The sequence below is a fragment of the Saimiri boliviensis genome, chromosome 2, assembly GCF_048565385.1.
Source record: "Saimiri boliviensis isolate mSaiBol1 chromosome 2, mSaiBol1.pri, whole genome shotgun sequence".
In the NCBI taxonomy this organism is placed as follows: Eukaryota; Metazoa; Chordata; class Mammalia; order Primates; family Cebidae; genus Saimiri; species Saimiri boliviensis.
Window position 1 is genome coordinate 82,197,337 of NC_133450.1, and position 24,118 is coordinate 82,221,454.

A 24,118-nucleotide genomic window follows, 5' to 3' on the forward strand; every position below is an offset into this window, starting at 1 on the left:
TCCCAACACTTTGGGAGGCTGAGGCAGGTGGATCACCTGGTTAGGAGTTTGAGACTAGCCTGTCCAACATGGTGAAACCCTGTCTCTACTAAAAATACATGTGGCACACGTCTGTAATCCCAGCTACTCGGGAGGCTGAGGCAAGAGAATCACTTGAACCCGGAAGGTGGAGGTTGCAGTGAGCCGAGATCACATCATTGCACTCCATAATGGGTGACAAGAGCAAAACTCTGTCTCAAAAAAAAAAACAAAAACATAATACTACATAGCAACCAACAAGCTAGGTAAAAACCCTAAAGACTCCATCAAAAATCTGTTGGAACTAAAAATTTCAGTAAACATGCAGTATAAAAAAATCAACATACAGAAATCAATAGCTTTTTGTTTTTGAGATGGGGTCTCATTCTGTCACCCAGTCTGGACAACCTCCACCTCCCAGGTTCAAGAGATTCTGTGCTTCAGCTCCCAAGTAGCTGGGATTACAGGTGTGCACCACAATGCCTGGCTAATTTTCTTATTTTTAGTGGAGATAGGGTTTCACCATGTTGGCCAGACTGGTCACAAACTCCTAACTTCAAGTGATCTGCCCACTTTGGCCTCCCAAATTGCTGGGATTACAGGCATAATCCACCATGCCTGGCCTAGAAAACAGTAGCATTTCTATATACTAATAATGAACAAACTGAAAAGCTGAAGAAAACAACCTCATTTACAATAGCTACAAAAAATTTAAATATTTAGGAAATAAATTTAACAAAGGACATGAAAGATCTATACACTGAAAACTATAAAACACTGGTGAAAGTAACTGAAAAAGACACAAACAGATACAAAGATACACAATGTTCATAAACAGGCATAATATTGTTTAAAATGTCCATATTACCTAAAGTGATTTACAGACTCTATGCAATCTCTATCAAAATTCCAAGGGCATTTTTCAGAAATAGAAAAAACAATACTAACATTTGTATATAACCACAAACAACCCCCAATAAACCAAAGCAATTTTGAGCAAAAAGAACAAAGCTAGAGGCATCACACTACCTGACTACAAAGCTATACTAACCAAAACCATATTGTGCTGGCATACAGAGACACAGAAAAATAGAACAGAGAGTTGAGAGATAAATCCAAACATTTAGGGTCAATTGACTTTCAATAAAGGTGCCAAGAACACAAAATGGGGAAAGGACAGTCTCTTCAATAAATGTTGTTGGGAAAACTAGGCATCCACATGCAGAAGTGTAAAATTAGACTACATCTCACACCATATACAAAAATAAATTTTAAAAAAAGACAAATGTAAGGCCTGAAACTGTAAAACTACTAGAAGAAAACATGGGAGAAATCTCCCTGTCACTGGCCTGGGCAATGATTTTTTTGTATGTGAATCCCAAAGGAAAGGCAACAAAGGCAGAAATAGACATATGAGATTACACCAAGCTAAAAAGCTTCTGCACAGCCAAGGATACCATCATCAAAGTAAAGAGACAACCTAAGGAATGGGAGAAAATATTTGCAAACCATACATCTGAAATATACAAGGAACTCAACTAAGAAAACAAATAACCCAATTTAAAAATGGGCAAAGGATCTGAATACACACTTCTCAAAAGCAAACATACAAATGCCCAATCAATTATATGAAAATATATTCAACATTACTAATCATCAGTGAAATGCAAGTTAAAACCACAATGAGATACCACCTCACATCTAGTAGAATGGCCATTACCAAAACAACAAAAGATAGTAAGTTTTGGTAAAGATAGGGAGAAGAAGGAACCCTTGTACATTGTTGGTGGAAATTGGTGCAGCCATAATGGATAACAGTATGGAGGCTCCTCAAAAAATTAAAAATAGAACTACCATATGATCCAGCAATCCCACTACTGGGAATATATCCAAAGGAAATGAACTCTCTATGAAATATCTGTACTCCCACATTCACTGTTCCAGCTAAGATATGCAATCAATCAATTAATGGATAAATGAATAAATAAAATGAAGCATACACACATATTGGAATATTATCCCACTTAAAAAAAGAAAATCCTGGGCTGGGCGCGGTGACTCAAGCCTGTAATCCCAGCACTTTGGGAGGCCGAGGTGGGTGGATCACGAGGTCAAGAGATGGAGACCATCCTGGTCAACATGGTGAAACCCCGTCTCTACTAAAAATACAAAAAAATTAGCTGGGCATGGTGGCACGTGCCTGTAATCCCAGCTACTCAGGAGGCTGAGGCAGGAGAATTGCCTGAACCCAGGAGGCGGAGGTTGCGGTGAGCCGAGATCGCGCCATTGCACTCCAGCCTGGGTAACAAGAGTGAAACTCCGTCTCAAAAAAAAAAAAAAAAAAAAAAAGAAAGAAAATCCCGTCACGGATGAACCTGGAGACATTCTGTTAAATAAAATCAACCAGGCACAGAAAGACAAATACCATATTACCTCACTCGTGGAATTTTAAAAAGCTGAGGCTGGTCCAAAGGTAGTAAATTATCTCAATTGACTGTTCACAGTCAGTTACAGATCAAACTCTTTATTCTACTCTTTCCCACCTTCTCAGTAGTGCACTTGACTAGTCTAAAAAATAATAAAAAATAACAAAGTTGTAAGGCCAGACATGATGGCTCATGCCTGTAATGTCAACACTTCAGGAGGCCCATATGGGAGGATCAGTTGAGGCAAGGAGTTCCAGACCAGCCTGGACAACAGCAAGATCCCATCTCTACAAAAACATTTTTAAAATTAGTGGGACATGGTTGTGTGCCTGTAGTCCCCACTACTTGGGAGCCTAAGGCAGGAAGGCTGCTTGAGTCCAGAAGACTGAAGCTGCAGTGAGCCATGATCATGCCACAGTACTCCATGCTGAGCAACAGAGCAAGACCCTGTTCCTTATTTTAAAAAAAAGAGAGAGTGGGGCCGGGCGCCGTGGCTCACGCCTGTAATCTCAACACTTTGGGAGGCTGAAGTGGGCGGATCACGAGGTCTGGAGATCGAGACCATCCTGACCAACATGGCGAAACCCCGTCTTATAAAAAAAAAAAGAGAGAGTGGTTAACAGACTGGTTGGCAGAGAGGGGAAGGGTTGGGGAGATGTCAGTCAAAGAATATGAAATTTCAGTTAACAGGAGGAATACATTCAAGATCTATTGTACATCAGGATGACTATAGTTATTAACAATGTACTATATTAGTGAAGATTGCTGACAGATTTTAAGTGTTCTCACCACAAAAAAATGGTAAGCACGTGAGGTAATACATATGTTAACTAGCTTGATTTAGCCATTCCACAGTGTATATATTTCAAAACAACATGTTATACATGATAAATATATACAATTTTATTAGTCAATTAAAAAATAAGACTGGGTGCATTGGCTCATGCCTGTAATCCCAGCACTTTAGGAGGGCAAGGCGGGTGGATCACTTGAGGCCGGGAGTTCAAAACCAGCCTGGCCAGCATGGTGAAACCCCATCTCTACTAAAAAAAAAAAAATAGAAAAAATAGCTGGGTATAGTGGCGTGTGCCAATAATCCCAGCTACTCAGGATCTGAGGCAGGAGAATCGCTTGAAACTGGGAGGTGGAGGCTGCAGTGAGCACAGATCATGCCAGTGCACTCCAGCCTGGGCAACAGAGCGAGACTATGTCTCAAAATAAATATATAAATAAATAAAATAAAAATAAAACAAGCTGGCCACAGTGTCTCACACCTGTAATCCTGGCACTTTGAGAGGCCAAGATGGGTGGATCGCTTGAGATCAGAAGTTCGAGATCAGCCTGACCAACATGGAGAAACCTCATCTCTACTAAAAATACAAAAATTAGCCAGGTGAGGTGGCATGCACCTGTAATCCCAGCTTCTTGGGAGGCTGAGGCACGAGAATCACTTGAACCCAGAAGGCGGAGGTTGCAGTGAGCTGAGATCATGCCATTGTACTCCAGCTTGGGCTACAAAATGAGACTGTCTTTAAAAAAATAAAAAATTGTGGACTCCCCCCCACAAAAAAAAGAAACTGATGAAATGGAACAAAATGTTTGAAAAAGGAAAATAAGAAAACAATTCTGAAAAAGAAAATGAACATACTCAACTATAGCCTCTATAGAGTGTAAAACTCATGAAACAACAATCAACATATATCACACACTCAATTCCCAACTTCATAAATACTGACAAAGAGGGATATCTAGAAGGCGGCATTGAGTAGTTTGATGTAAAATACACACATTCAAAATAGTTAATGCTAGAGTATAATCAAAGAAATGAAGTGAGAAGATGGGGAAGTCCTCTATGTTCAGAATAAACAGACACAAATAAACAGAACTTCAGAAAGCCTCATCAGCAAGAGAGTAGCTACAGTCTTCTTAAATAAGATAGCATGAGTAGTTCAGGTCTGAATAAAGTCATTAACCTTAACTAAAAATAATCTCCCATCAGAAGAGAACAGCTACTGACTAAAAGAGACTGAACCTCTACAGACACAGGGAACCTAGAAGTAAGAACCCTTCTGGATAGGAACTAGCAAACGGACACTTACACAGTGTATGTTTGTAGGCAAAAATCAGCACTATTACATCTCTTTGACAATCAGATGTCTAATGTATGCACTGCAACAAACAGTTCACAGTAATCCACAGTCTACGTTTTTTGGCCTATAGAAGCCTACCTGATGGTGGTGAGGAGAGGAATGTTAGAAGATACACAGCTGCTGTCAAAAATTCTGCAAAATAGAGAGTAAGACACTCTTTTGTTTCTTAAAAACTTTACAAAACAAGTATCAGTGTATTTAACAAGCTTCTCATTAGTTCATGGTATGAAATATGTAACTGTCATTTAAAAATATGTAGGATTAGACTAGGTTTAGAGGCTCATGCCTATAATCCACAGGAGGATCACCTGAGGCCAGGAGTTTGAGACCAGCCTAGGCAACACAGTGAGACCCATCTGTACAAAAAATTAAAAATTAGCTGGGCGTGGGGCACATGCCTGTAGTCTGAGCTACTCAGGAGGCTGAGTGCAAGTAGATCACTTGAACCCAAGAGTCTGAGGTTTACACCGAGCTATGAGCACAACCTGTCTTAAAAAAAAAAAAAAAAGAGTAGGATCAGGCTCTAACAAATCTTGGCCAAGATACTAAACAAAAGTTAAAGATGTATTATAAAGTAAGTCAGTGCTTATAGTTTAGTGTAGAAATCATTTGGCTGGGCATGGTGGCTCACACCTGTAATCTCAGCATTTTGAGGCCAAGGTGGGAGGATCACTTGAGGCCAGGAGTTTGAGAACAGCCTGGGCAATATAGTGAGACCCCATCTCTATAAAAAATAAATATATATATACAGCTAGGCAAATGCCTGTAGTCCCAGCTACTTGGGAAGCTAAGGCAGTAGGATTGCTGGAGCCCAGCAGATCAGAATTGCAGTGAGCCATGATTATGCCACTGCACTCCAGTCTGGGCAACAAAAAGATCCTGTCTGAAAAAAAAATGAATGATAAATGATAAATAGCAATAATTTATTTAAATACTATTACTCCAAACTTAAAATGCACTTTCTAAAGTAACAATTTGAACTGTCAAACTATATTCAACAATTCACAATAATATGGGATATAACAGATGTGGTCTGAAAATATACAAATTACCTAAAAGCACATCCATGTATCAACAGCAGTATTCCTGAGACTTACCAGTTGAAGGCCTGATAGTGTCATTTCCAGACTAAGACCAGCCAGCAACCGAGGAGAGGAGCTGCGTTTTGGTTTTTCAAGAGACAGCGTCTCATTGTGATGCTCAGGCTGAAGTGCAATGGCGCTGTCACAGCTCACTGAAGCCTTAACCTTCCAGGCTCAAGTGATCCTCCCACCTCAGCCTCCCAGGTAGGTGGGACTATAAGCACACACTATCACATCCGGCTAATTTTTTTTCTGTAGAGACAAGGTCTCCCTATGTTGCCCAGGCTGGTCTCGAATTCCTGGGCTCAACTGATCCTCCCGCCTCAGAAATGCTGGGATTATAGGCATGAGCCACTGCACATGGCCAAATAGAGCAGGTTTTATATGGCAGTTGGAGAGGAGTCTAAAAGCCTCCACTGAGCACCTCAGCAGAAGAAAACCAAAAGCACCGGGTGCGGCAGCTCACGCCTGTAATCCCAGCACTTTGGGAGGCTGAGGCGGGCGGATCACGAGATCAAGAAATCGAGACCATCCTGGCCAACATGGTGAAACCCCGTATTTTAAAAAAAAGAAGAAAAAAAGAAAACTGAAAGCATCTCCAACTTCTTCTCTTCTCCTTGTGCCTAGCTTTTCTATGTGGTTTCTAGGCACTAGAGCTTATGGCCTAAATAGATTAGTAGAAAGTCAAACCACTAACGGTTAATGTAACAAGAGTAAACTGCAGTGTAAATGAACAGGAACAGAACAGGTAGCCCTTAAGACAAAGAAAACTGCATGAGTGGAAAGGAGATCCTGGCCTGCCACTCCTGGTGACTCTCTTTCTGCACCATCTGGTAATACAGACTTTGCTAGAACCTAACTGGACACCTGTCACACTCTGCAGACCATGCTCTTCCCAATACATGGGTTTAAACAGAAATTGGGTGCCATTCTGGAGCCTGGTGCACAGTATACATTCAACTGAGTAATATATGAATTCCAAAATTACTTAAGGTAAAAACACTCATAAACTGAGAAGTGCTTGCAATTTTAAGCAGAATCGGGGATTCTAAAAGAGAACAAAATAATTTTCCTTTGTGACTACACTAATGTTCCCGATATCTTCACTGACACTGTTTTCTGTTCAATTGGTTTATATTACACTTTAAATCCGTTTTTAGGTAGTAGCTATAGAAAGGTACTAAAGCTAAAACCCTAGAACTATAAAACCATATCCAACCAATAGTTTGTATAGCATCCCAGTTTTTGCTATTTTCTGTCTGCCCAATGTCGGGAGCTCTGCAATTTCCATTCAGCACTTCACTTATGGAATAAATCCCACTGACCCCAAAGTATGCTAAAATTATCTCCTTTTCAGAATGCTATGCAGCCTGGTTTCTGGGATTCTTCAGTGCTAAAAGGGAAACCTGACCATAAACCCCCCAGGGTAGCTATGGACCTTTGCCAGTCTCGAAGAAATTTCAAGAACTGCTGAAAACCCATTAAATACAGGTCACTGGTCTTTGGGAACTGAGATATGACTACAAAACATTAACACTAGCAATTTAATAGGGACAGCAGTAAACAAAGCTTTTGACTAACACAGTAGTTACAGACTCCTCAGATTCCTTAAAAACATATTTCTGCCTTCCCAATTTACCTCAGATTACAATCAGCACATGTGGTCACCACTCTGTTACCAGTAAGAGGCGAAAAATAGGCAGAAGCAATGCTCTTTGTATGTTCAGTCAAAGAAATCAAAGGCTGACTTCCCCTGGAATTCAGGTGCCTTGCATCATAAATATGAATATCCCTGTAATGGCAGAAACAATGATCAGTGTTGCCATAGCAGATGTAACGAGACTCTACAACAGGACTAAAGGTAAGTTAGACACTCACATACTTGCTATACTGAAGAGCATTTAAGACAGAAACCTCTAATAATCTGTAATTTTCCCAAAAGCAGTATAGATAACAAGTAAAATACTAGACACATCCCAAAACTATAGTAGATACAGGTAACCAGTGTGTACAGAAAGACAAGTTTTGTTTTGCTTTATTTTGTTTTTTTGAGACTAAGTCTCGCTCGGTCATCCGGACTGGGGCACAGTGGTGTGATCTTGGCTCACTCCAACTTTTGCCTCCCTTGTTCAAGTGATTCTGCTGTCTCAGCCTCCTCAGTGGCTGGAATTATATGTGTGCACCACCACACCTGGCTGATTTTTGTATTTTTAGTAGGGATAGGGTCTCACCATAGTGGCCAGGCCAGTCTTGAACTCCTGACCTCAAGGGATCTGCTTGCCTCAGCCTCCCAAAGTGCTGGGATTACAGGCATGAGCCACCACACCCAGCCATCAAGTTTCTAACTGGTTTTTCAATCCTTCCAAGAAAAAAGTTAACACACATACAACTTTTTTTTTCCTTTAAATTTTCTTCTCATATGATTAAAAGTAAATGCATGTAATGCCAAGGAAAACAAAAATTTCTTTCAGCATTTTCACTATTTGTTAAATCTAAAAGAATTTCTACTTTTCCAAAAAAAAAAAATCACTCAAAAAAAGTTTCAATCAGTACAGAAAGGGAAAGTACTTGGCCTTTGGGTATTACAAAAGTCAGGTATCTCTGACAACCAAACTAAACCAGGTAACTGTGGCATTAAAAGGTCCAAGTCATAAAGCCTTATAAAGACCATACCTCAATCCGGCAGTGATAAAATACTGTCTATGCACTGGGTGGACATGAACAGTTCTTATTTTTCCCATAGAAGAACTGATAAGTTTCTCATAAGAAGTTCCAGGTGTCCGTCTATCCACCAGTGACATCTTTCCATCCCAGTGTCCTACTATTAAAGTGGAGGCATCTTCTGCCAAGAAGTCGAAGGAGGAAAAGCTACTTCTTTCATTTCTATATACCTAAGAATATAAATACCAATCAGCTTGTACCACATTCCTCTTGTAAAGAAAACCAGAGCATAAACTATTTGGTAAAGAGTTACAAAACACTTTACTCAAATAACCTCATTTATTCTCCCACCATCCCCATCATATGCACAGGACACAACGGAAACACAATCAGGGTATTTAGGATATCCACCACTTTGAATATTTGTCATTTTTATGTGTTGAGATCATTTCAAGTCCTCTCTTCTGGCTATTTTAAAATACACAATACACTGTTTTTAACCATAGTTACCCTACCTCTGCTACTGAACATTAGAACTTATTCCATCTACCTGAAAATTAAAAAAAAAAAAAAAAAAGAAAGCAAAGAAGGCACTGATCAGCTGTGAGACTTGCCTATAATTAAATGGCCCACCTACCCGTATCATGGCTACATCCCAAATTTCTCAAACCCAATAAACCTCAGTTCCAGATCTACCCTTCGCAAATTAACAGGAAAATAACGCAATCAGAATTCTACCCAACAGAAATTAATATTAATCCTAATAAGCAAGGTAACTTTGCCAACCAAATCCAAGATGCACAGCTGAATGCCTACCTACTCTTAGTAGAAGAGTAAATTTATATATTTTTGACAGTTAATCAGGCTACATCTATCAAAATGTTTAATGCTTATACTTTTTGACTCAGTAATTTTACTAAGATCTATAACAACGCCTGCTGCAAGACTGCTTATAAGAAGCAACTTTAATATCCAACAAGAAAGATCTGGTTAAATAAATAATGGTCCATCTCTGCTTTGAAATACCATGCAATGCTAAAAAGAATAAGGTAGTTTTATATTATTAGCTGTCCAAGATATACTACTAAGTGAAAAGAGCTGCAAAAGGCTACATATATTAGTATGAATCCATTAGTATAAAGAAGAGGGAAAAAAAATGTGTAATTAGGCCGTGTGCAGTAGCTCACGCCTGTCATCTCACCACTTTGGGAGGCCAAGGCAGGTGGATCATGAGGTCAAGAGACCAAGACCATCCTGGCCAACACAGTGAAACCCCTCTAACTAAAATACAAAAATAATCTCGATGTGGTGGCGCATGCCTGTAGTCCCAGCTACTCAGGAGACTGAGGCAAGAGAATTGCTTGAAGCTAGGAGGCAGAAGTTGCAGTGAGCCGAGATTGTGCCACTGCACTCCAGCCTGGCTCCTGGTGAAAGAGGGAGACTCTGTCTCAAAACAACAACAACAACAACAACAAAAAGTATAACTATATGCTTGTAAGAATAAGTGCACTTTCTGAAAGCATACACAAGATATAGGCCGGGCGCGCTGGCTCACGCCTGTAATCCCAGCACTTTGGGAGGCCGAGGCGGGTGGATCACGAGGTCAAGAGATCGAGATCATCCTAGTCATGGTGAAACCCCGTCCCTACTAAAAATACAAAAAATTAGCTGGGCATGGTGGCGCATGCCTGTAAACCCAGCTACCCAGAAGGCTGAGGCAGGAGAATTGCCTGAACCCAGGAGGCAGAGGCTGCGGTGAGCCGAGATCACGCCATTGCACTCCAGCCTGGGTAACAAGAGTGAAACTCCGTCTCAAAAAAAAAGAAACAATGGTTACTTATGAATAATGGGAATGAAAGGCAGATTTACTTTCATATCTGATTTACTGTAAATATTTTATCATGAGCATGTTATTAAGTTTTTAATCACATGTAATCAGCAATGCAATCACTTTGGGTTTAGGACTCATACACATAAAGAACAAAAAAATAAATCTTTCTATCATGTAAGAGAGGACGACCACAATTCTTATTGTTGAATCATTAATTGCTGATTTTTAGTTCTAATAACAAGTATTATTAACTAAGAATAACAAACTAATATACTAGAGGCATCACAACCCCCAAGCCCGCCAAAAAGATCAATATATACAAATAAAACTTGACATACTCAGTATATTTACATTGTTAAGAGCAGGGGCTTTGGAGTCAGACAAACCCTAGTGTAAATTCTTGTTCTGCAATCTACGTCCTTGAGCAACCTCATAAACCTCTTTGCCTCGATTTTTTCACCTGTTAAATGCACATTACTCATTTTCTAAGGTGTTATAAACTTGATGTATATAAAGCACACTCAAGATAGTGCCTAGCATAAGGTAACCGTTCAGTCAGTAGAATCAGGAACAAATTATGAATATATGCAACAGCATGAATTAATCTTAAAAGTGTTACACTAGGTAAAAGAAGCCAGAAAAAAAAGGCTACATATAATTGCAATTGCTTGACATTCATGAAAAGACAAAAGTATAGGGACAGTAATCACATTAGTGGTCACCAGGGACTACAGGCAGTGGAAGGACAATGACTACAAAAGGTCATGACACAATTTTGGAGGAGATGGAAATTTTATACACACACACACACACACACACACACACACACACACATATATATTTTTGAGATAGAGTCTCACTCTGTCACTCAGGCTGGAGTGCAATGATGCAATCTTGGCTGACTGCAACCTCTACCTCCTGGGTTCAAGCAATTCTCCCTGCCCTTGCCTCTGGATAGCTAGGATTACAGGCGTGAGCCCCCATGCCTGGCTAATTTTTGTATTTTTTTTTTTTTAGTAGAGATGGGGTTTTGCCAAGTTGGTTTCAAACTCCTGACCTCAAGTGATCCACCTGCCTCAGCCTCCCAAAGTGCTGGGATTACAGGTGTGAGCCAAGGCACCTGGCTCCATATCTTAATTATGATGGTTACGTAGGTGTACGCAATTCATCAAAACTGACAGAACTGTACACCTAAAATGGTAAATTGTATCGTATGTAACATATTTCTCTTTTTTGAGTGTCTCCCTCTGTCACCCAGACTGGACTACAGTGACACAATCTCGGCTTACTGCAGCCTCCACCTCCCAGGTTCAAGCAATTCTCATGCCTCAGACTCCCGAAAAGCTGGGACAACAGATGCACGCTACCATGCCTAGCAAACTTTCGTATTGTTAGTAAAGATGGGGTTTCCCTGTGTTGGTCAGGCTGGTCTCAAACTCCTAAGCTCAAGTGATCTGCCCTCCTCGGCCTCCCAAAATGCTGGGATTACAGGCATGGTGGCAGGCACCTGTAATCCCTATAATCCCAGCTACTCAGGAGGCTGAGGCAGGAGAATTGCTTGAACCCAAGAGGCAAAGGTTGCAGTAAGCGGAGATCACACCATTGCACTCCAGCCTTGGCAAAAGAGACTCAGTCTCCAAAACAATAACAGTATTAATTATGAACCATCTATACATATTTAGAATAACTGCAAAATACCAGAATGTGTTAATTTTGAGCACTGGCTTATATAAAAAAAAACTAAGGCATAAACTTGATCATCAATTAGTAACTTTAAAGTAACTTCAGTAATGAGTATATGGTTTTCTGCATTGTGTATCACATACAAATTGCTCTTAAACTGACAATCTCTAAAAATTTTTTAAATCCCATTCAAAATAAGATAAAGGATAAAGATCTACATTTAAATTTTCATTCTAAGTTTTACAAATATTAAAATCTATATATTTTTTAAGTTCAAATTATGGCTGAGCATAGTGGCTCACACCTGCAATCCCAGCACTTTGGGAGGCCAACGCTTGTGGGTCACCTGAGGCCAGGAGTTTGAGACCAGCCTGGCCAACACAGTGAAACCCCATCTCTACTAAAATACAAAAGAAATTACCCAGGCATGGTGGCATGAGTCTATAGTCCCAGCTACTTGGGAAACTGAGGCAGTAGAATTACTTGAACCTAGGAGGTGGAGGTTGCAGTGAGTCAAGATAAAGGCACTGCACTCCAGCCCGGGCGACAGAGCAAGACTCCATCTCCACACACACAAACAAAATATAAAAATTAGCCAGGTGTGGTGGTGGGCACCTGTAATCCCAGCTATTTAGGAGGCTGAGGCAGGAGAATCACTTGAACCCGGGAGGCAGAGCCTGCAGTGAGCCAAGCGGAGGTTGCAGTAAGCCAAGCAGAGGTTTCAGTGAGCCAAGATCGCACCACTGCACTCCAGCCTGGGTGACAAGAGTGAAATTCTGTCTAAAAAAAAGAAAAAACAAAGCCGGGTGCGGTGGCTCAAGCCTGTAATCCCAGCACTTTGGGAGGCCGAGGCGGGTGGATCACGAGGTCAAGAGATCGAGACCATCCTGGTCAACATGGTGAAACCCCGTCTCTACTAAAAATACAAAACATTAGCTGGGCATGGTGGTGCGTGCCTCAGGAGGCTGAGGCAGGAGAATTGCTCGAACCCAGGAGGCGGAGGTTGTGGTGAGCGGAGATCGCGCCATTGCACTCCAGCCTGGGCAGCAAGAGTGAAACTCTGTCTTAAAAAAAAAAAGAAAAAAGAAAAAACAAAGTTCAACTTATAATAATTCTCTTATTGAGGCAATCTGATACAGTTAAGGAAATCTGAAAGTTCATCTCAAAAGGTATGTTTGTTTTAAACATTAAGGAGAAGATGTTTTCTTTTGAGAGAAGGTCTCACTCTGTCGCCCAGGCTTAAGTGCAATGAAGTGATCACAGCTTTACTGCAGCCTTAGTCTCCTTGGCAAAACTGATCCTCCCACCTCAGTCTCCTGAGTAGCTGAGACTACAGGCACACACCACCACACCCAGCTAATATCTTTTATTTTTGGTAGAGACAAAGTATTGCCATGTTGCCCAGGCTGATCTGGAACTCCTGGCCTGAAGTGAGTCTCCCACCTTGGCTTCCCAAAGTACTGGGATTACAAGCATGAGCCACCACATCCAGCTAAATATAAGTCTTATGCCTAAAAACAGAAAAATAAGTTACTTTATTTAAAACCTTTGGGAAAAAAAATTAGCAAATGCAAACACACACTATGTGCTAGGCTCTGTTCTAAGTATTTTATCTGCATAAACTCATGAAATTCTCATGACAACCCTATAAGATCAGTACTTTTATATCCCATTTCACAACTAAGGAAAGTGACACACAAAGAGGTTAAGCAACTTGTCAAGGTCATACAACTAGTAATAGATGATCTGGGATTTGAACTTAGTGTATTTCTCAAAGTCTTTCTGCTATACCACTTCTACCAATATGATTGATATAATAATTATTCATGGGACATTTCATAAATAATCCAGAATATCATCTGAGGTCAGCATGTAAACACATTAACAGTTACCTCTTCAAAAACAGCCCTGGAAAAATCCCCACAGCGTAACGTGCCATCATAGCTTAGCGACAGTATGTGGGCCGGATTGACGGGTGAAAAGTAAAGACAGCTAACTGGCTGACTATGGGGATGAAAAAGGTAAACTCCATCTTCTTTAGGTTGCTGGGTCTGGAAGAGAGTTGAGAGTGAGGAGAGAGAACAAAACTAGTGAAAAGTAGTGATTTTTGCTATGCTAATATGTCATTAAAGAATTTACATTTACAAAGGATTATATTGTCTTTTCTTAGTCTATAATTGTAACCACTCTTCCCTTCACAAAGTCAGAACTAGAAACTTTATCGTCATTAACTTTTCTGTAGTTATCAATCCAACAATACCAAGTCACATTAAGTGACCAGCTTTCTGCAACTAATATACTACTTTATATATTACTGTCAGTTCATAAAATCCTCAGAAAATGAGAAATCTACTCTTTATTTCACATATGGTGTAAGTGCTAACCAAAACAGTATCAGTACCTTATCACTTTGCTTCTGCAGCAGGCTTCTGTATAATATTAATTTACTCATTCTCAGCATAATTTTCATAAGGTATTTGGTCTTGGGACAAAAATGATACTTTTAGACGTATTTTGTCCTCTAAATACACCATTAAAAGGCATGTATTTGAATTTCCGTATTAATATACCTACTCCTAAGGACTACTCTTTCCATAATGGATTGCCAATTCCTGAGAAGTCACTTTTCAGATCAAAGTAAGTTATGTTTGTATGCCGTGTGGCATATTATGAACCAGACAAAGCATCACCTCCAAATCTGGCTTAGTCTACTCTGAAATGGTAAAGCACTTTTTTTAAATTTTAAATGAAATATTTTTATAAGGGAAAAAAGAGAAAAAATTATCATCACACATACTCTTCCTGTTACCAGAAACTACTGGCATATTTGTTTACAGCATTTGTTTTCTAGAAAAGCAAACCTTTCTCTTGCTATAAAGAACTCAAACAATGCAGAAATGTACAAAGATGAATGTTTTTAAAAAATCACTCCAGAACAACAACAACAAAAAAAATCACTCCAGGCCACGGGCACAGTGGCTCACACCTGTATTCCTAGCACTTTGGTAGGCCATGGCAGGTGGATCACAAGGGCAGGAGTTCAAGACCAGCCTGGCCAAGATGGTGAAACCTCACCTCTCCTAAAAATACAAACATTAGCTGCAGGTGGTGGTGGGCGACTGTAATCCCAGCTACTAGGGAGGCTAAAGCAGAGAAATGCTTGAACCAGAGAAGTGGAGGCTGCAGTGAGCCGAGATAGCGCCTCTGCACTCCAGCCTGAGAGACAGAGTGAGACACCATCTCAAGAAAAAAAAAAAATCACTCCAGGATCAGTGTAATGACTCACGCCTGTAATCCCAGCACTTTGCGAGGCCGAGGTGGAGGCATCACCTGAGGTCTGCAGTTCGAGACCAGCCTGACCAACATAGTGAAACCCCATCTCTACTAAAAATACAAAACTTAGCCGGGCATGGTGGTGCATGCCTGTAATCTTGGCTACTTGAAAGGTTGAGGCAGGAGAATTGCTTAAACCCAGGAGGTGGAGGCTACATTGATCCAAGATCACACCACTGCACTCCAGCCTGGGCAACAAAAGCAAAACTCCTTCTCAAAAAAAAAAAAAAAAAAAAAAAAAAAAAGAAACAACTTTCCAAATCTAAAATTAGCCAAAATTATCATGAAAATACTGAGTATTATTATAGACATCTTTATAGTCAAATTCAATGTAATTTAAAATGGCACATATCACATGGTCCTTTTGTAAAATTTCTTCTCTGTCATTCTATCTGTATAGGTACATACAAAGATGTCAAAATAATTTAAGAATATGAAGCTAAAGGAATTTTTAAACTTCAAGTATTTACAGAGACATTATCTCCTGCAACGACAAAAGTATAAAACAAGAAGGAACTGTAGTCATTATGCTTTTTATTTTTTGAGATGGGAGTCCTGCTTTGTCACCCAGGATGGAGTACAACGGTGCCTCAGCTCACTGCAACCTTTCGCTCCCAGGTTCAAGCAATTCTGCCTCAGCCAACCTAGAAGCTGGGATTACAAGTACACACCACCACGCCCAGCTAATTTTTGTAGTTTTAGTAGAGACGGGGTTTCATCATGTTGGTCAGGCTGGTCTTGAATACTTGACCTCATGATCCACCTACCTCAGCCTCCTAAAGTGCTGGGATTACAGGCGTGAGTCACCATGCCCGGTGGCTTTTTATTTTTTAAACTGTTAATTTTAGACAATTTCTATTGATGACTGATTTGAGAATCTTATTCTCACCATACCTCCAACAGTCTTTTTTTTTTTTTTTTGAGATGGAGTCTCACTCTGTCACCCAGGCTGAAGTGCAGTGGCATGATCTTGGCTCACTGCAACCTCCGCCTCCTGGGTTCAAGAGATTCTCCTGCCTAGGCCTCCTGAGTAGCTGAGATTCTAGGCGCTCACCACCACGCTTGGCTAATTTTTGTATTTTTAGTGGAGATGGGGTTTCACCATGTTGAGACAGGAGAATCGCTTGCACCGCCTAGGAGGCAGAGGTTGTGGTGAGCGGAAATGCACTACTGCACTCCAGCCCGGGGGACAGAGTGAGACTCTGCATAAAAATAAAAATAAAAATCAAGGCAGGGTGGTGGCTCACACCTGTAATCCAAGCACTTTGGGAGGCCGAGGTGGGTAGATCACGAGGTCGGGAGTTTGAGACCAGCCTGGCCAGTATGGTGAGACCCCATCTCTACTAAAAATACAAAAATTAGTTGGGTGTGGTGCTGCGCACCTGTAGTTCCAGCTACTCAGGAGGCTGAGGCAGGAGAATCTCTTGAACCCGGGAGGCGGAGGTTGCAGTGATCTGAGATCTCACCACTGCACTCCAACCTGGGTGATGGAGCACAATTCTGTCTCAAAAAACAAACAAACAAAAGAAGATTTAGTAAGCTTCTCATATTCCTGGAACATGGTGTACACATTCAACTGCCAATTCAATTCTGCCTTAATTGCAGGAAATTTTTCTAAATATACTTTCTGTTCCATTTGTTGGATCATCTTTAATTGCCTTTTTCTTCTTTTTAGATGGAGTCTCACTCTGTCACCCAGGCTGGAGCACAGTGGCAGGATCTCAGGTCACTACAACCTCTGCCTCCCAGGTTCAAGCGCGTCTCCTGCCTCAGCCTCCCGAGTAGTCCGGAGTACAGGTACCCGCCTACTTTTTGTATTTTTAGTAGAGACGGGGTTTCACCACATTGGGCAGGATAGTCTCTATCTCTTGACCTCGTCATCTGCCCACCTCGGCCTCCCAAAGTGCTCAGATTACAGGTGTGAGCCACCATGCTTGGCCTTGTTCATTAGTATATACCAGGATTCATACCACTGTTACCATTCCCATGGGCCAAGAAAACTTCCTTGAAGATGATCAGTTCTACTATTCACTTTCCCTACTTCCTCTATTTTTCTTCATTTTTCCCCAGCAACCATTTCCCTATTTCTCATTCAAAAGAGGGAAAATCAGAATACAATGTGCTTCTATTTTTAATAATACAGGAGAAAATTCTCAGAATCTGTTCCATTTAGCAGTATGGATTCTGTGCACAAGGCAGAGCAGAAGCTAAATTATGCTGTCTACTAGCTCTGCTGCAGGATTTCTCTCCTTGGTAGCTAGTTTTTAAGTGTACTACATTAAGTTCTGCTTCTTTCTTATTGGAATAAGTAAATTTAAAAAAAAATTTTTTTTTGCAGACAGGGTCTCACTCTGTCAATCCAACCTGGAATGCAGTGGCATAATCATGGCTCACTGCAACCTCAATCTCCTTGGGCTCAGAAGATCTTCCCAGCTCAGCTTCCTGAGTAGTTGGGACTACAGGCACACACCACCACACCCTTTTTTTTTTTTTTTTTTGGTAGAGACAGGAGTCTCACTATGTCACCTAGGCAGGTCTGGAACTAGTGGGCTTAAGCGATCCTCTTGCCTCAACTTCCCAAAGTGCTGGAATCACAACTTCCCAAAGCGCTGGAATCACAGGCATGAGCCACTGTGCCCAGCCGGCATGAGGGATCTTACAGAAATGATGAAAATGCCAAGGTTAAATCTTTCTCAAAAAAACAAAAAAAGACCAAAAAAAAAAAAAAAAGAAAGAAAGAAATGATGAAAATGCTCTAAAACCAGACTATGAAAATTAAACAACTCAGTAAACTTATTAAAAACCATTGAGGCCAGGCATGCTGGCTCACACCTGTAATCCCAGCATGGGGAGGACAAGGCAGATGGATTATTTGAGGTCAGGAGTTCGAGATCAGCCTGGCCAACATGAAGAAACCTCATCTCTACAAAAAATACAAAAATTAGCTAGGTGTGGCAGCAAGCACCTATAACCCCAGCTACTTGGGAGGCAGAGGCACAAGAATTGCCTGAGGCCAGGAGGCAGAGGTTGCAGTGAGCTGGGATCATACCACAGCACTCCAGCCTGGGCAACAGAGTGAGACTCCCATCTCAAAACAAAAAAAAGGGCCAGGCGCAGTGGCTCACGCCTGTAATCCCAGCACTTTGGGAGGCTGAGACGGGTGGATCACAAGGTCAAGAGATCGAGACCATTCTGGTCAACATGGTGAAACCCCGTCTCTACTAAAAACACAAAAATTAGCTGGGCATGGTGGTGCACGCCTGTAATCCCAGCTACTCGGGAGGCTGAGGCAGGAGAATTGCTTGAACCCAGGAGGTGGAGGTTGCGGTGAGCCGAGATCGCGCCATTGCACTCCAGCCTGGGTAACAAGAGCAAAACTCCGTCTCAAAAAAAAATAAATAAAAAAGAAAAAAAAGAAAAAAAGAAAACGCTGCATTTTACATTTTAAGTAGGTGGATTTTATGATAAATTATACCTCCATAAAGCTACTTAAAAAAACTGGGAAATTGTGAGCACAGGATAGGCAAGATGATATTGTTTTTAGACTTGCTAAGTCTGTTAACGAGATTGCCAAGTATCCTGGAACTAGGTGAATGGAGATACTGGACTATAGAGACCTAGTCATACAGATTTTTTTTTTTTTTAAGACGGAGTTTCACTCTTGTTACCCAGGCTGGAGTGCAATGGTGCAATCTCGGCTCACCGCAACCTCCGTCTCCTGGGTTAAAGCAATTCTCCTGCCTCAGCCTCCCAAGTAGCTGGGACTACTGGCGTGCACTACCATGCCCAGCTAATTTTTGTATTTTTAGTAGAGACGGGGTTTCACCATGTTGACCAGGAAGGTCTCGATCTCTTGACCTCATGATCCACCCACCTCGGCCTCCCAAAGTGCTGGGATTATAGGCGTGAGCCACCGCGCTCAGCTGTAATACAGATTTTTGGAGTCACCAGGAAAGATAGGAGGAAAAGGATTTTTGGGCCAGGCACAGTGGCTCACGCCTGTAATCCCAGCACTTTGGGAGGCCGAGGTGGGCAGATCATAAGGTCAAGAGATGGAGACCACCCTGGCTAACACAGTAAAGCCCCACCTCTACTAAAAATACAAAAAATAAGCCGAGCATGGTGGCATGGCACATGCCTGTTAATCCCAGCTACTTAGGAGGCTGAGGTAGGAGAATTGCTTGAACCCGGGAGGTGGAGGTTGCAATGACTTAAGATCACACCACTGCACTCCGGCCTGGGCGACAAAGTGAGACGCCATCTTAAAAAGAAAGAAAGAAAGAAAAAGAAAAAAGGATTTTCACGTAAGTCTTAAATTCATTTTTTTTTTTTTAAAAAAAGACGGGGTTTCACCATGGTGGCCAGGCTGGTCTTGAACTCCTGACCTCAGGTGATCCACCCACCTCGGCCTCCCAAAGTGCTAGGATTACAGGCATGAGCCACGGCGCCCGGTCGTAAGTCTTAAATTCTATACAGATTAACTCATCCAAAAAATATCTTCACTTAATCATGCTAATTCGCAATTTTTCCTTTTCAAAATTCTTCAAATAGTAGTCTCAGGGCTTGGCACAGTGGCTCATGCCTGTAATCCAAGCTCTTTGACAAGAAGCCAAGGGAGGTGGATCACAAGGTCAGACCAGCCCAGCCAACACGGTGAAATTCTCTCTACTAAAAATACAAAAATTAGCTGGGTGTGGTGGCGAGTGCCTGTAGTCCCAGCTACTAAAGAGGCTGAGGCAGGAGAAATGCTTGAACCTGGCAAGTGGAGGTTGCAGTGAGCTAAAATCAAGCCACTGTACTCCAACCTGGGCAACAGGAGCAAAACTCCATCTCAAAAAGAAAAAAAAAGTATTCTCAGATGGGGGCAGTGGCTCACACCTGTAATCCCAGCACTTTGTGAGGCTGAAGCAGGTGGAATGCTTGAGCTCAGGAGTTCTAGATCAGCCTAGGCAACATAGCGACAACCCTGTCTCTACAAAAAATAAAAAAAATTAGCCAGGCATGGTGGCACATCACTGTAACCCCAGCTACTCAGGAAGCTGAAGTAGAAGATCGCTTGAGCCTGGGAGGCTGAGGCTGCAGTGAGCTATGATCATGCTACTGCACTCCAGCCTAGGCAACAAAGTGGGATTAAGTCTCAGAAAAAAGAAACAAACAAAAAAAACAGTAGTCTCTATCCCATTGCTTCCAGTTCTTCCATTACCCCATACTTTCTTAATCTCCAAAAGCCCCTGTTCCTTACTTAACTCATTGTCAAAGCTATTCTCTCAACTAATGGTACCCTATTTTCATAATCAATGGCCTTTTCTCCATTCTTTTTTTTTTTTTTTTTTTTTTTTTGAGACGGAGTTTCACTCTTGTTACCCAGACTGGAGTGCAATGGCGCAATCTCGGCTCACCGCAACCTCCGCCTCCTGGGTTCAAGCAATTCTCCTGCCTCAGCCTCCTGAGTAGCTGGGACTACAGGCATGCACCACCATGCCCAGCTAATTTTTGTATTTTTAGTGGAGACAGGGTTTCACCATGTTGACCAGGATGGTCTCGATCTCTTGACCTCATGATCCACCTGCCTCGGCCTCCCAAAGTGCTGGGATTATAGGCTTGAGCCACCGCGCCCGGCTCATTCTTTTAACTTCTCTGCAAAATGCTCTGCCAACCTCCCATCCTTGAAACTCTTATCTTGGCTTCTAAAATAGACTATTCTGATCTTCTTTCCACTTTTTTGCTTCAGTTGTCATTGCTAAATCCTATCACCTCCTACCCCCACTCACATCTTATCAAAATAAGGGAGAATCTCTGATCCCAAAATAAGAGAGAACTTGGTTTCTATCTCTGTCTTCCGACTTGCAAATTTTGTTTATAAACCCCAACCAACTTCAAGTCACCACTGTTTCATCTTCATTAATTATCCTTATGGCATTTTTCATGTCTTTGGTTTTCTTCCCCAATAAAAAAATAAATTCAGAGAACATTAACTTGACTTTTCTCAATTAACAACAGACAGCACTTCCTTCAGAATTATATGCACAATGAATGAAATGCAATATCTATTTCTGGCTCATCAAAGATGACTGGAATCATCCCAAAGCAGGTTCCTGGGAAGATATTTTGATACAGCTTAGAAACTGTGTCTTAGTCCATTTGGGCTGCTAAAACAACATACTGAGTGCTTATAAACGGCAGCAATTTATTTCTCACAGTCCTGGTGACCAGGAAGACCAAGGTCAAGATTCCAGCTCACGCAACGTCTGGCCACTTTCTGGTTCATAGTTGGTGCCTTCTAGCTGTGTCCTCATATGGTATAAGGGGCAGTGGTCTCTCTTGGGTTTCTTTTTTAAGGGCACTAATCTCATTCATGACCTTATCACCTCCCAAAGGTCCTACCTCCTAATATCACAGGGATCAGTATTTCGACATATGAATTTGGTGGGGGATTGGGGGGAGGGAATTCAGACCATAGCAGACAATATTTTAAACACAACTAGAAAACTAAGAACTTTGTGTGATCTTTTCACATACACATCTAAAGTGTAATAAAGTTTGCTGGCAGTTAATTTATGCCCAGATGGTTAATGATATTCAAGTTAAAAATATTAAAGTTCTATAAAGCAAATTTACATTCCTCCAGATTTCTAAAATTTGGAATCATAAAGCATCATAAAATCCAAAACTATAAGTCTCACACAACATTTATAAACACATGGCTCTAGCTTATTCTCTTCTAGGCTATTTGCTTTAGTCAAACTATAACATCTTCAAAAACTAATAACTTACCAAATCACAAAGTCCAACTTGCCCAAATTTGGCCCCAACTGCTACCAAAGTTCTAGTTTCGGATGGGTGGAGAGCCACAGAGAATATTGGGCCTGTGGTAACTTTGTAAACAGTATCTTCACTAATGACCATGCCATTTAAATTGGCTTTGTAGCTAAGAAAATTAGAAAGTTAAATTTTATAAGTAAAATCAATCTCAATAGTCAAACTAAGTAAAAGATGATTCAAAAGAAAAACCACAATCAGTAAACATGGGAAACTATTCAATCTCCTAGTAACCAAGGAAATCAAATCAAGCAATACTATGTTTCACTTTTTAAATTACCCTTGATAATTTTAATAACACCAAAAACTGATAGGCTGAAGTTAAATACACATACTAACACATATTGCCAGAGGAAGAGTAAGTTCATATAAAATTTTAGATGAAAGAAAAAAAGACTTTTTAGAAACAATTTGGCAATGTGTACTAAAAGCCATAAAAATGTTAATACTTGATGCATTAATTTCACTTGTGGAAATCTAACCTAAAGAAATAATCCACTATTATATCCATACACTTCAACAACACATACACAAATACACAGAACTAAATAGAAAGCAACTGCAAATACCAAGCAGGTGGGAGGAAAAGCAAATTCCCTCTACTCAACGGACTATTTTACAATCATTCAATAAGTTTAAAGACTCTAGCAACATGCAGGCCGGGCACGGTGGCTCATGCCTGTAATCCCAGCACTTTCAGAGGCCAAGTCGGGCAGATCACAAGGTCAAGAGTTTGAAACCAGTCTGGCCAACATAGTGAAACCCCATCTCTACCAAGAATACAAAAAAAATTAGCTGGGTGTGGTAGTGTACCTATAATCCCAGCTTCTCAGGAGGCTGAGGCAGGAGAATCACGTGAACCTGGGAGGCAGAGGTTGCAGAGGCTGCAGTGAGCCGAGACAGTGCCATTGCACTCCAGCCTGGGCAACAGTGCAAGACTCCTCAAAAAAAAAAAAAAAAAAAAAAAGACTCTAGTAACATGCAACCACAAACTAAAAGAACATTAATGTGGGCCAGGCACAGTGGCTCACACCTATAATCCCAGCACTTTGGGAGTCCAAGGCAGATGGCTCATTTGAGCCCAGGTATTCAAGACCAGCCTGTGCAACATAGCAAAATCTCATCTCTACAAATGTAAAAGTTAGTGAAGTGTGATGGTGCGTGCCAGTAGTCCAAGCTACTTGGGAGGCTGAGGTGGAAGGATCACTTGGGCCCAGGAAGCAGAGGTTCCAGTGAGCCAAGATTGTGCCACGCCACTGCAGCCTAAGCAACAGAGGGAGATCTTGTCTTTAAAAAAAACAGAGTGTAAAGCCGGGCGCGGTGGCTCAAGCCTGTAATCCCAGCACTTTGGGAGGCCGAGGCGGGTGGATCACAAGGTCGAGAGATCGAGACCATCCTGGTCAACATGGTGAAACCCCCGTCTCTACTAAAAATACAAAAAATTAGCAGGGCATGGTGGCACGTGCCTGTAATCTCAGCTACTCAGGAGGCTGAGGCAGGAGAATTGCCTGAACCCAGGAGGCGGAGGTTGCGGTGAGCCGAGATCGAGCCATTGCACTGCAGCCTGGGTAACAAGAGTGAAACTCCGCCTCAAAAAAACAAACAAACAAACAAACAAACAAAAAACAGAGTGTAGGCTGGGCATGGTGGCTCACGCCTGTAATCCCAGCACTTTGGGAGGCCGAGGCAGGTGGATCACGAGGTCAAGAGATGGAGACCATCCTGGTCAACATGGTGAAACCCTGTCTCTACTAAAAACACAAAAAATTAGCTGGGCATGGTGGCATGTGCCTGTAATCCCAGCTACTCAGGAGGCTGAGGCAGGAGAATTGCCTGAACCCAGGAGGCGGAGGTTGCAGTGAGCTGAGATCCCGCCATTGCACTCCAGCTTGGATAACAAGAGCAAAACTCCATCTCAAAAAAAAAAAAAAAAAAAGAGTATAACACAAAATTGTATATACATTAGAACATGAAGTAAAAACTGATTAACTCATTTATTTAACATTTAACATATAATTATGTGCCAGGCACTTTTCTGGTTATTGAGATACAATTTTTGCCCTCATGAAGCTTATATCCTAGTAGTATTGCATAGGGCAACACTTAAGAAATATA

At 41.3% G+C, this 24,118-nt stretch overlaps 1 protein-coding gene and 1 pseudogene across 1 annotated transcript in view; one reads left to right on the forward strand and one right to left on the reverse strand.

Annotated features, from left to right (window-relative positions):
- Positions 1–24,118, reverse strand: part of WDR76 (WD repeat domain 76) — a 43,857-nt gene that overhangs the window by 2,393 nt on the left and 17,346 nt on the right. Inside the window, exons 8-12 of the mRNA XM_003928925.4 lie at positions 21,959–22,112; positions 13,744–13,902; positions 8,350–8,567; positions 7,316–7,468; positions 4,673–4,726 (exon numbers count right to left, since the gene is read on the reverse strand). Coding sequence (XP_003928974.1) covers positions 4,673–4,726; positions 7,316–7,468; positions 8,350–8,567; positions 13,744–13,902; positions 21,959–22,112 — 738 coding nt within the window. The remainder of the gene's footprint in view (positions 1–4,672; positions 4,727–7,315; positions 7,469–8,349; positions 8,568–13,743; positions 13,903–21,958; positions 22,113–24,118) is intronic.
- Positions 16,108–20,928, forward strand: LOC141583424 (putative uncharacterized protein encoded by LINC00596; annotated as a pseudogene).